Source organism: Oncorhynchus kisutch, linkage group LG10, assembly GCF_002021735.2.
Source record: "Oncorhynchus kisutch isolate 150728-3 linkage group LG10, Okis_V2, whole genome shotgun sequence".
Lineage (NCBI taxonomy): Eukaryota > Metazoa > Chordata > Actinopteri > Salmoniformes > Salmonidae > Oncorhynchus > Oncorhynchus kisutch.
Genome location: NC_034183.2, coordinates 65,412,022 through 65,425,719, shown reverse-complemented (window position 1 = coordinate 65,425,719; position 13,698 = coordinate 65,412,022). Strand labels below are relative to the sequence as shown.

The 13,698-nt window shown below is 44.3% G+C and overlaps 1 protein-coding gene across 2 annotated transcripts in view; it reads left to right on the top strand.

Moving 5' to 3' along the window:
- The window catches only part of LOC109883865 (synaptotagmin-C), a 43,860-nt gene extending 30,688 nt beyond the window's left edge, over positions 1-13,172 (top strand). For both annotated transcript variants that reach the window (XM_031834770.1, XM_031834771.1), the window contains exons 8-13: positions 225-443; positions 2,719-2,839; positions 3,762-3,933; positions 8,806-8,935; positions 9,434-9,524; positions 9,925-13,172. In XM_031834770.1, coding sequence (XP_031690630.1) covers positions 225-443; positions 2,719-2,839; positions 3,762-3,933; positions 8,806-8,935; positions 9,434-9,520 — 729 coding nt within the window. In that variant the 3' untranslated portion in view covers positions 9,521-9,524; positions 9,925-13,172. The remainder of the gene's footprint in view (positions 1-224; positions 444-2,718; positions 2,840-3,761; positions 3,934-8,805; positions 8,936-9,433; positions 9,525-9,924) is intronic.
- Positions 13,173-13,698: the final 526 nt, after the last annotated feature.

Here is a 13,698-nt window from a genome sequence, read left to right as displayed (position 1 = left end):
TCAGTTTATGTGTTTAAATAAATACCATGGACACTTACCACGCCGCATATTGGTCCTCTGATCCTTCTCACTTCTCCTCTTCAGATGAAGAGGAGGAAAACCATTACACTTTTGTTGACTCTTGACTCTTGTTCTCTCTCTCCCTCTCCTTCCCCGTTCTCTCCCCTTCACCTCTTTACCTCTTTCTCTCCCTCCTCAATTCCCCCCTCTCCTTTCTCCCACAGGTCCACAGAAAGACCCTAAACCCTATCTTCAACGAGACGTTCCAGTTCGGTGTCCCCCTGGCAGAGCTGCACTCCCGGAAGCTACACTTCTCTGTCTACGACTTTGACCGCTTCTCCAGACACGACCTGATTGGCCAGGTGGTTGTGGACAACCTTCTGGACTTCAGCGAGGGCACAGGGGAAAAGCCTGTCTGGAGGGACATAGTGGAGGGCACAGCGGTGAGAGAGAGAGCCCATGCCTGACACCATAATGCCAACGCGATGCCACCACTATGTTACCATGATGACACCACTATACCACTATAATATCACCACTATGCCACTATAATGCCACCACTATGCCACTGTAATGACACCACTATGCCGCTATAATGCCACCACTATGCCACTATAATGCTACCACAATACCACCACTATGCCACTATAATGCCACCGATATGCCACTATAATGCCACCACTATGTCACTATAATGCCACCACTATGACACTATAATGCCACCACTATACCACCACTATGCCACTACAATGCTACCACTATACCACCACTATGCCACTATAATGCTACCACTATACCACCACTATGCCACTATAATGCTACCACTATACCACCACTATGCCACCAATATACCACTATAATGCTACCACTATACCACCACTATGCCACTATAATGCCACCACTATGCCACTATAATGCCACTATAATGTCACCACTATACCACCACTATGCCACTATAATGCCACTATAATGTCACCACTATGCCACCAATATGCCTCTATAATGCCACCACTGTACCACCACTATGCCACCATTATGCCACCACTATGCCACTATAATGCCACTATAATGTCACCACTATACCACCACTATGCCACCAATATACCACTATAATGCCACCACTATACCACTACTATGCCACTATAATGCCAACACTATGCCACTATACTGCTAGCACTATACCACCACTATGCCACTATAATGCCACTGTAATGTCACTACAATACCACCACTATGCCACTATAATCCCACCACTATGCCACTATAATGCCACCACTATGCCACTATATTGCCACCACTATACCACCAATATGCCACTATAATGCCACCACTATACCACCAATATGCCACTACAATGCTACCACTATACCACCACTATGCCACTATAATGCCACCACTATACCACCACTATGCCGCCAATATACCACTATAATGCTACCACTATACCACCACTATGCCACTATAATGCCACCACTATACCACCACTATGCCACTATAATGCCACTGTAATGTCACTACAATACCACCACTATGCCACTATAATGCCACCACTATGCCACTATAATGCCACCACTATACCACCACTACGCCACTATATTGCCACCACTATACCACCAATATGCCACTATAATGCCACCACTATACCATCAATATGCCACTACAATGCTACCACTATACCACCACTATGCCACTATAATGCCACCACTATACCACCACTATGCCACTATAATGCCACCACTATACCACCAATATGCCACTATAATGCCACCACTATACCACCACTATGCCACTATAATGCCACCACTATACCACCACTATGCTACTATAATGCCACCACTATACCACCACTATGCCACTACAATGCTACCACTATACCACCACTATGTCACCAATATACCACTATAATGCTACCACTATACCACCACTATACCACTATAATGCCACCACTGTACCACCACTATGCCACTATAATGCCACCACTATACCACCACTATGCCACTACAATGCTACCACTATACCACCAATATGCCACTATAATGCTACCACCATACCACCACTATGCCACTAGAATGCCACTATAATGTCACCACTATGCCACCAATATGCCACTATAATGCCACCACTGTACCACCACAATACCACTATAATGTCACCACTATGCCACTATAATGCCACTATAATGCCACTGCTATGCCACTATAATGCCATTGCTATGCCACTGTAATGACATTGCTATGCCACTATAATGCCATTACTATGCCACTATAATGCCATTTCTATGCCACTATAATGCCATTGCTATGCCACTATAATGCTACCGCTATGCCACTATAATGCCACTATGCCACCACCATGACCACTGGCTGTGTCGATTTAGAAGGAAGCAGGAGAGAGTGTTTAAATAGCCTTTAGATCTAGCTCAATTTAACTTTTATCTTCTTGGGGACATTGAAAGATTGACATTTCATTAATGTACTGTGATGACAGTTGCCTTCAGTTTGAATATGCTGCTTGTTTAGATTGTGACACCTGTCATGTCTCTGTGGCAATTATCACTGATGCCTGCTTCATGGTTTAGCAAACCAAATGCAAGATGGTGGTCTCTTTTACAGACCCTTTGCTCTCAGCCTGTGGCTCTTTGGGTATTACTGGCTGAGTGTTTAGCACACGTTTGCTGGGATCTGTGTTTGAACTCTGACCTCTGTGTGTGTTGTACAGGAGAAGGCTGACCTCGGGGAGCTGAACTTCTCTCTGTGTTACCTGCCCACGGCAGGTCGGCTCACCGCCACTGTCATCAAGGCCACCAACCTCAAAGCCATGGACCTCACCGGCTTCTCAGGTGACTTACCTACTGACCACAGCACACTGACCGCAGCACACTGACCGCAGCACTGGGGGTCGTCTCTTCTGTTAGAAACAGCCTGACAAGACTCACATCACACATTTTGTATTTAAACTATTATTTGAATGCAATTAGGCTGCATAAACAGATGGAGCAAACACATCAATTGACTGAATTCATGAATATTTGAATATTGATATGTTACATTCTGTAAATATTTCCCAAATAAATACTGTTCAACTGTTCCAAACACAATGAAGTGCCAAACATCTGTTTTGTGTCAATGTTGGAAACAAGCAAATAGCAAAAATCATAAACGTTGGAGTGCTAAAAACCGCAGCCAACAAACAACCAAACGCTTTAAACACAATCATGTCCTGGCCTGATTGATGGCTGGGACTTAGGTAGCTGATGATGATTTAATTAATGAACGCCTAACTAAAGTAATTGAGTTATTAATCCTGCCTGTGAGGATGTGATGATCCTGCATTACCACGGTAACAGTTACTAGACTGACGAAATGACACGCTAATGAGGCCACACCGTTAGTATTGCTTTTATGATTAGGAGATTATTAGAATGCCTAACGAAGGTATAAAACAATCCACCATAAAATCAAATGGTAACTCTCAGTGTTCTGTAAGTGCTACAATGGACTAGAGCGGCAGTTTGTATTCTGTGGTAATTGACGTGAATCCACCCGTTTTACTTTGGCCTTAATCCGCCTCGTCCAAGGGGCCTTGATTTGGATGTCTTTTATGTGTTAAAGACAGATAGATGCCTGGACGTGGGAGTATAATTTGTTAATAGCCTGCTCAAGGTTTGTCTCTTATCTTTGTCCCTCTCTTTTCTTTCTTCCATTCTCTTCCTCTATTTCTCTCTCTCTCTCTCTCTCCCTCCCTCTTTCTCCTTCTCTCAGACCCATACGTGAAGGCTTCTCTGATATGTGACGGCCGCAGACTAAAGAAGAGGAAGACCTCCATTAAAAAGAATACGTTGAACCCCACCTACAACGAGGCTCTAGTCTTTGACATCCCTCATGAGGACATCGACAGGGTGTCCATCATCATCGCTGTCATGGACTATGACTGGTAAGAAGAGACCTGGGCTGTTATTACTGGACAATGGGAGTTTTATACGTTTGTGTGGGATGTGGATGTAATTAATACCATTATAATACTGACTATGTATTTGGATGGTTGCTGCATAAGGGTATGTCTGTTGTTAATTGTTAGATAAGGGCATGTCTGTTGTTAATTGTTAGATAAGGGCATGTCTGTTGTTAATTGTTAGATAAGGGCATGTCTGTTGTTAATTGTTAGATAAGGGCATGTCTGTTGTTAATTGTTAGATAAGGGCATGTCTGTTGTTAATTGTTAGATAAGGGTATGTCTGTTGTTAATTGTTAGATAAGGGCATGTCTGTTGTTAATTGTTAGATAAGGGCATGTCTGTTGTTAATTGTTAGATAAGGGCATGTCTGTTGTTAATTGTTAGATAAGGGCATGTCTGTTGTTAATTGTTAGATAAGGGCATGTCTGTTGTTAATTGTTAGATAAGGGCATGTCTGTTGTTAATTGTTAGATAAGGGTATGTCTGTTGTTAATTGTTAGATAAGGGCATGTCTGTTGTTAATTGTTAGATAAGGGCATGTCTGTTGTTAATTGTTAGATAAGGGCATGTCTGTTGTTAATTGTTAGATAAGGGCATGTCTGTTGTTAATTGTTAGATAAGGGCATGTCTGTTGTTAATTGTTAGATAAGGGTATGTCTGTTGTTAATTGTTAGATAAGGGTATGTCTGTTGTTAATTGTTAGATAAGGGCATGTCTGTTGTTGGTAGTTGTTATTTTTATGGTGTGTTATTATAGCAAACTAAAACTAAAACTAAAACTAATTATGACTAATCATCACTCAAAACCATTTAGTAAATTTAATAAAAATAATTAACAAACCCGTTTGAAGAATTAAAACTGTACTGCCTCCAAAACTAAATAGAATAACAACCATCTTGAATTATTGTAACGGTTGTCATAGATGGAAGGTGAAGAGGACCAAGGTGCAGGGTGGTACGTGTTCATGGTAGATTTAATAAAGAAACTGAACACTGGTAGCTCCTGACTTGACGGGCGGCTCTGGCAGCTACTGACTGACGGGCGGCTCTGGCAGCTACTCACTGACGGGCGGCTCTGGTAGCTCCTGACTGACGGGAGGCTCTAGCAGCTCCTGACTGACGGGCGGCTCTGGCTGCTCCTGACTGACGGGCGGCTCTGGCAGCTCCTGACTGACGGGCGGCTCTGGCAGCTCCTGACTGACGGGCGGCTCTGGCAGCTCCTGACTGACGGGCGGCTCTGGCACTTCCTGACTGACGGGCGGCTCTGGCAAGCGACTCTGGAAGCTCCGGACAGGAGGGAGACTCTGGCTGCCACAGGAGGCCTGGTGCGTGGAGGAGGCACCAGATGGACCGAACTGTGGAGGTGCACTGGAGGCCTCGAGCACCAAGCCTGCACAACCTGTCCTGGCTGGATACTCCCTTTAGCCCGGCAAGTGCAGCGGGGTGGAACAGACCGCACTGGGCTGTGCTGGCGAACCGGGGACACCGTGCGTAGGGCTGGTGCCATATAACCCAGGCCGAGGAGACGCACTGGAGACCAGATGCGCTGAGCCGGCTTCATTATTCCTGGCTCGATGCCCACTCTAGCCCGGCCGATACGAGGAGCTGCGATGTAGCGCACCGGGCTATGGCTGCGCACTGGGGACACCGTGCGCCTCACGGCATAACACGGTGCCTGCCCGGTCAACCTCTCGCCACGGTAAGCATGGGGAGTTGGCTCAGGTCTCCTACCTGACTTAGCCACACTCCCCATGTGCCTCTCCCCAAGACATTTTTGGGGCTGCCTCTCGGGCTTCCTTGCCAGCCGTGTTCCCTCAAAGCGCTGGCTCCCTTTACCTGCTGCCTCCGCTCTCCTGGCTGCCTCCACCTGTTCCCAAGGGAGGCGATCCCTTCCAGCCAGGATCTCCTCCCATGTGTAGGAACCCGTCCAGTCCAGAATGTCCTCCCATGTCCATGAGTCCATTCCACACTGCTTCTGGTGACCACGCTGCTTGGTCCTTTTCTGGTGGGTAGTTCTATAACGGTTGTCATAGGTGGAAGAAGGTGAAGAGGAACAAGGTGCAGCGTGGTACGTGTTCATGGTAGATTTAATAAAGAAACTGAACACTAAAACATAAAAACAACAAAGCGTAACAAACGAAACAGTTCTGTCTGGTGCAGACACACAAAGACAGAAAACAACTACGCACACCCATAGTGGGAAAACAGGCTGCCTAAGTATGGTTCCCAATCAGAGACAACGATTGCCAGCTGCCTCTGATTGGGAACCATATCAGGCCAAACACATAGAAATACTACTAAATACTACAAAACATAGAATGCCCACCCTAACTCACGCCCTGACCAAACTAAAACAGAGACATAAAAAAGGAACTACGGTCAGGACGTGACAATTATGTTTTTGGGGGGCAAAAATCGAACAGGATTTTCAAGCGAAACTAATGATTGGTTTACAATAGAGCCTCCCACAATGCAGGTGATGACTGCAGGATGAAGTTGGTGAAGAGCAACTGCAGAAAGTTGCAGTCGACTGCAGTCCAAACTTCATGATCTTTGATCATATGATTTTTGTAAAGTTCATGTAATTGACATGTAGGCTCCCGTCTGACAGTTTTTATCACCAGAATGCAACACCTTAAAAGGCGGTGACCAACGATGGAGCTTCAACGCTCCTGGTTGTTACTTTGTGCATCTACGTCATCTCCCTGAGATCTCCCTGAAACCTAACCTATGACCTGACCCATCACCTTATGCATTACTGCCCCACAGTGGCAAGAAGTGACTTTCCAAAAAACACAAAAAAAAGTAAACTAAATAAAAAATTTGGTAAAGTAGATCTGAAAACTAACTGAAACAAAACTGAATTTCGAATAAAAATCTTAAAACTAATAGGAATATAAACAATAATAACCTTGTAGTTAGCACTCTGTTACGTTGATAGACATTGTTATTGGGTTGGTGTGTATTTAGTACTGGATCATGTGTAACGTATGTTGATGGTGGTTATTATTTGGTTGGTGAGTAGTTAGCACTGTGTGGGTCTATTACGTTGATAGATGTTGGTGTGTAGTAGGATGGGTCATTCTGTTACCTTCAAATAACTGTCCAGTGTTAAATATGACCTATTATTACTTAAAATATGAGTGAAATAGATTTCCTTCCAATTTAAAAACAATTATGTATGTTAAGAAGCTTTTCTGTGTTGGAATAGTGTGGGCGTACCCCAACAGAATGATGTGGGCGTATACCGGTCGTTAAAAATATCCTCCTCTAGACCGCTGATTGGCCAGCTCATCCTCCTCAGGAGTATGACACCATACTCTATGAGGAAGTAGCAAGCATTTTGAATGAGTTAGCAGTTAGCAGAATGAGTTAGCAGAATATGAACTTTGAAAAGTGTAATTTTCACTGGACAGTTACTTTAATAGGCATTGTTGTGTACTAGCATGGGTCAGTCTAAAACATTGATAGACGTTATTTGGTTGGTGTGTAGTTAGTACTATGTGGGTCTGTACCGTTGATAGACGTTGTTATTTTGTTGGTGTGTAGCAGTGGTCTGTTGAACACATAGCTGATTGTCCCTGTGAGTCAGACTCCTGGTGGATTCCTCCTGTTTTACATGAGGATGGGTGCCTCATGAATAAACATGATTTATGCTAATGCTAATGGAAATAGTGTCTGGTGGTGAGACACTGTGTAACCATGCCAGTGTTTCTCTATCTGGCACTCACACCCTCCATCATCACACCATCGCCTGGCTGGTGTGTGTTTGTGTTTTCTTTATCTATTATTAAACCCATGTTGTAGGTTATAGTATCTCTATAGTTGTGTGTGTGTGTGTTATCTTTTATGCATTTAAAACCCAGGTTATAGCATCTCTATAGTTCGATGCTTGTGTGTGTGTGTGTGTTTGTGTGTGTGCATGCATGTGTGTGTTTGTGTGTGTGCATGCATGCGCGTGTTTGTGTGTGGGCATGCATGCGTGTGTTTTGTGTGTGTGCATGCATGTGTGTGTTTGTGTGTGTGCATGCATGTGTGTGTTTTTGTGTGGGCATGCATGCGTGTGTTTGTGTGTGGGCATGCATGCGTGTGTTTGTGTGTGGGCATGCATGTGTGTGTTTGTGTGTGGGCATGCATGCGTGTGTTTGTGTGTGGGCATGCATGTGTGTGTTTGTGTGTGGGCATGCATGCGTGTGTTTGTGTGTGGGCATGCATGTGTGTTTTTGTGTGTGGGCATGCATGCGTGTGTTTGTGTGTGGGCATGCATGCGTGTGTTTGTGTGTGAGCATGCATGTGTGTGTTTTTGTGTGGGCATGCATGCGTGTGTTTGTGTGTGGGCATGCATGTGTGTGTTTGTGTGTGGGCATGCATGCGTGTGTTTGTGTGTGGGCATGCATGTGTGTTTTTGTGTGTGGGCATGCATGCGTGTGTTTGTGTGTGGGCATGCATGCGTGTGTTTGTGTGTGGGCATGCATGCGTGTGTTTGTGTGTGGGCATGCATGCGTGTGTTTGTGTGTGGGCATGAATGTGTGTGTTTGTGTGTGGGCATGCATGCGTGTGTTTGTGTGTGGGCATGAATGTGTGTGTTTGTGTGTGGGCATGCATGCATGCGTGTGTTTGTGTGTGATATGAATGTGCTCTCCGTTTGTATTGAAACCTTTGTAATAGTCTCTGTATATTGTGCTCTCACTATAGAATATCCAACCTCTGTGGCCGCATTCATTTTCCCGGCACTCAAGGTTGATAAATGAGGCCTACTTTGCCTGTTCGTCACAGTCTCTCTCCCTCTCCGTCTCTGTCTCTGTCTCTGTCTCTCTCTCTCTCTCTCTGTACCTGGCGGTGTGTTGGTCAGTATTGGTCATAATGAGGTCATAGGAATGTGTCGTGTGGGCAGTGATGCTGAGGGTCCTGGGAGGGAGCACTGGACTGCCATGTTGGCCAACCCCCGCAAGCCCATAGATCACTGGCACCAGCTCGTCGAGGTAATTATGTGCATGATGTGATGTGTGTGTGTGTCTGTGTACCGTTGAGTGTGTGTGTGTGTGAGTGAGTGCGTGACTACAGTGCTTTTTTTGTGCAGGCCTGTGCTCTCATTCTATTTTCCTACTTCATGTATGTAATTGTACTTGGCCTTCTTTTCCCCTGTTCTAACTAGTCTTTGTTTTTCTATTCAGTCGTTGTAAGTGACCACACAGTAGTCTGGGGGCCGTATGTATCAAGCGTCTCAGAGTAGGAGTGATGACCAGTTTTTCCTTTTAGATCACATTGAATAAGATGACACGGACAGGGGGGACCTGATCCTAGATCAGTACTCCTACTCTGAGATGCTTGAAACATACTGTACAACAACTGGTCTGACTACTCATCCACTCACCATATTTTTTATTAGTAATGAAATATCTATTTTTGCATACATTTACCTTTGTTATCTACAGTGTCTGTGTTGGTGATACTAACTCTGCTTTAATATATTTCTCCAGGAAAAACTTGTGGCCTCATTTGTGTCAAAGAGTCCCGCAGCCTCTCCCAAGCCTCACATCGTGGTGGACAGTCCTCACTCTGAGTAGAACTGTGAGTAGAACTCTTGGTTCAATGCTCTCACATGTAGTGCCAGGACCAGTGTTGGAGTCCTTTCCATTTCAATTCATTAATTAGATTGAATTGATTTCCTGCATTGCCTTTATTGAAGTGGACCCCAACTCTGACACACAATTTTTCAATATTCCATAGCTTTCTGTGGAGGGACCTATATAACCACAGCTTTGTGATTATAACCTTGGTGAATGTGATCCAGCTGAGACTCAGAGGCTGTTAGATTACGAGCTGTGAGGCAAGAGTATCTGTACCATCTAGATGTTATGTACCTCACCCCCTGACTTACTGTACTCTAAGGCTCTGTTCTCTGTTTATGTATCTTCTCATCCGCACTGTCTCTCCTACTTTATCTCTCTCTTTTTCCTCTTCTCCCCAGGTTATTATCATCTTTCCAGTTCCAGACTTTCCTTTCTTTCTGCTCATCTGTGAATAATTCTCTCCATCAAACAAAGAGAGATAAGGAGACACATCGACTGCTATTCTACTGCTACTGCTGAATATACCAGCTCCTGTCCTGTCGCAACGAAGCACAGGAAAACAGAATCTACATTCTATACAAGCAACACTTAGAACGCTGACACACACACACACACACACACACACACACACACACACACACACACACACACACATACACACACACAGTGCTTCAGGTTAGTGCCAGTAATTCATCCAGAAGGAGTGTGATGATGCACATTTCTCCCTCCAATCAAACCTGGGCCTAAGGTTTCTGCTCTGTATGGACTTCAAAAGACAAACCATGCCAATGCTTTACTTTAGGCCATTAGTATACAAGTGTAGGAGTTAAGAAACATCCATGTAGTGTTTCCAGCAGGACAAACATCAGTTGTGGAGACTCTAGTGGTTTGGGCCTACCCTCTGGATCTGGGCTTTTCTGGCTTCTTTTAGCTGGAGGAAGGAACCTTTGCTGGTCGTTATTATTGATGTCAGGGGAGGGAGAAATGTGGATGAACCCATCTGCTGAAGCATGTTACGTAACCTTGAAATGTGTCCCTTCGCCTCATTATTTTGTCACCTTCTTCATGGTGCTCATTAATGTGAATTTGCTTTTATTTTCCTATTTGTTTGGTTTTGGGGGTTGTGTAATATAATCATCCAGAAAGGAATTTATCCATACCATTTTTTTACGATCCACTAAGGATGTGACTGTGAGTACTTGAAGACCTGAACTATTTGAGCGCCTTGGGTTGTTACAGGAATAGTGTTCCCCTGTTTGGACATACTGGCAGACTTTACCCCAGAGGACTCTACAGGGGAACTGTGATGAGGACGGACCTGCTCGGCTTGGAGTGCACTTACTGGAAATGTATCCTACAGGGAAGGATTTCACCATTATATCCAATTTTTCTATCATTCCAAGATTTTGTTTTTCGGAAAGACATTATTTAATTTGAAAATATTAAAATTGTCTGCAGTCCATCATGTCTCCGACTGGACGACAACGTTAGAAGGACACACACATTTGTGTTGCTTTGATTTGTGTGTATTTCTGTGTTTGTGTGTGTGTTTTGTATTCGTGTGCGTCTGTGTGTGTATGCCTGTATGTTTGTGTGTGTGTCACTGTGACCTTCTGTGTGACACGTTTCTGTGCTCATGACGTCCCTATCTTCTACCTGTCCTCGCGGCCCCACACCATTCCTAGCATCCACAGACTGAAACTCCTGTCTTTGAACAAAATGTGTCTTCTGTCCTGTGTGTCTTAGAGGAACCATTTGTGTGTAGGACCCATTGCACTTGGTAGGGAGTGGGATACTTATGATCCCTGATGAACAGTCGGTCTCTCACAGAGATTAGAGTGTATTGTGTGTGTTGTTTCCCAGATCAGCTGTCCGTCACTCAAAAGTGCCCCCCCCCCCCCTGCCTGATCTAAGTAACTGTGTTGGTTGTGTACTACTTTTAGTAAATGTGTACTGTGTGTCTGAGGGGAAACCAGTTGGCACCGTGATGTTAGATACGTTTTCATTACTTGAGGTAGACTCTTTTATGTCCCCTAGCAGTCCCTCCAAACAGGGAGACAGAGAGGGGGTAGCCATGTCCTTTATCTTTAGTGAAATACGATGACCCCCTGTTTACGCTCTGCACTTCCTCTTTAAGCACCATGTGGCTACTGCCATGAGAGAACCATGTCTACCACCACTTCTGCTACTATAACCTCAACTAACAGTTAGCACTACTAATGCTATGGCTGCCATTTCCCCTTAAACGCATTCAGGGGGATCCAGTTACTATTCCAACTTCAGGCCAAGGAAGTGCAGGGATGCTTACTGGTATGCTTGGTATGTACACAGATTAAAGCCGTATATCCCATATCATAGCCAGAAGTTTTCCATCTGGAACTGTATGTCTGCTCAGGTTGTTCTGGGAGGTCATTGATCTGCCTGTATAAGTAGATACTATAGTATTGATCCATTGGCCTATCTCCAGGCTCTGTCTCTATCCCTCACAGTCCACATGATCCTCTGCCCCATAACACTGTGGTGTTAGCACTCACTCAGCACTGGCGGTTGCTAGTGTGCTCTCAGTATTACCCTCCACCTCTCTCTCTCTCTCTAAATATACCTCTCTCTCTCTCTCTCTCTAAATATACCTCTCTCTCTCTCTCTCTCTCTAAATATACCCCCCCCTCTCTCTCTCTCTCTCTCTCTCTAAATATACCCCTCTCTCTCTCTCTCTCTCTCTCTCTCTCTCTCTCTCTAAATATACCTCTCTCTCTCTCTCTCTCTCTAAATATACCTCTCTCTCTCTCTCTCTCTCTAAATATACCTCTCTCTCTCCCTCTCTCTCTCTCTCTCTAAATATACCTTTCTCTCTCTCTCTCTCTCTCTCTCTCTATACCTCTCTCTCTCTCTCTCTCTAAATATACCTTTCTCTTGCCCCTTTATCTCTTTCTATGCCTGCCTGCCGCTCTCTCTCTCTCAATATACCTTTCTCTTTTCCCTTTATCTCTTTCTATACCTGTCTCTCACTCTCTTTGATTGCTTGTTCTCCCACTCTATTTCTGAAAACTCCCTTTTCCCCACTTCCCTCTCTCTCCACACAGCCATTCACCCCCTCTCTCCGCCTCCCTCCATTTTGCCCGCTCTCTCTGTGTGTAGGACTCCTCTCTCCTCTGTCTCTCTCAGTGTTAGTGCAGTTCTGAATGGACATGGGGAAACATGTGTGCATGCTTATATTAACATGAATGATGTCAACTTGATGCAATGAAAATTAGATACGTGATGCTTTAAGCAAAACCTGACAATGAACTTGATATTAATACTACTGATGACGAAAATGGAGACCTAGCAATCGTTCTCTCTGTAATCAAAACAACGATGATAAATAACATTGTTTATCCTGTATATCTTCATTAAATAGTTATTCCTGATTTCATTTTTGATTCTTTAAAACAAATATAATTTCTTCAGAAGTTTCCTTTTTTATATGGGTTAAATGGATAAATAGACATTTGAACAGAAGTGAGACATTCAGTCAGGATGCTTGTTTCAGCCAGAGAGCTAGGGGGAGGAGGGTGAAGAGGAAGATGATGTAGGTGAATGTGTGGGAGATGATGTGGCTGAAGCAATGATCATGGAAATAAAGGATATGTATCATCCAGCCTCATTCTGTGTGTGTTTGTTTATTAATCACTGTGTGTGAAGTAGGTGTGTGTGTGTGTGTGCCTTGTGTATTATGTACGTATACAGTAGCCTACACACACACTGGACCTATATATATATCTGTATCCATACTGTATGGAATCTTCTTTGAACCTATAGGACCTTCCTCCCTCTCTTTCCTACTGTGTATTATCGTCATGTGTAATTATTTTGTCATGAATTCTTTGTTGTGTCTTCACTTTATCTAAATGCAAAGTGGAGTGCTGCTGCCTGCCTTGAGTGTGTCTTTTTCTGGTCTGCCACCTACTGTTGCTTTGTGAGTCTTTTCTAGTAGTCATATAAATGCCAGGGAAGTTATGCAGTGATTATACCCTTATGAACTGAGCATTACAGTCATGCTCACTATCAGCACACTGAAACTCTGCTACACCAACCGAGGGGGAAGTGTGTGTGCGCGCTTGCATGCACGTGTGTGTGTGACACAAAGAGATAGGAGTAGGAAAGGATTAAGAGAGTGAGGGGGAATGACA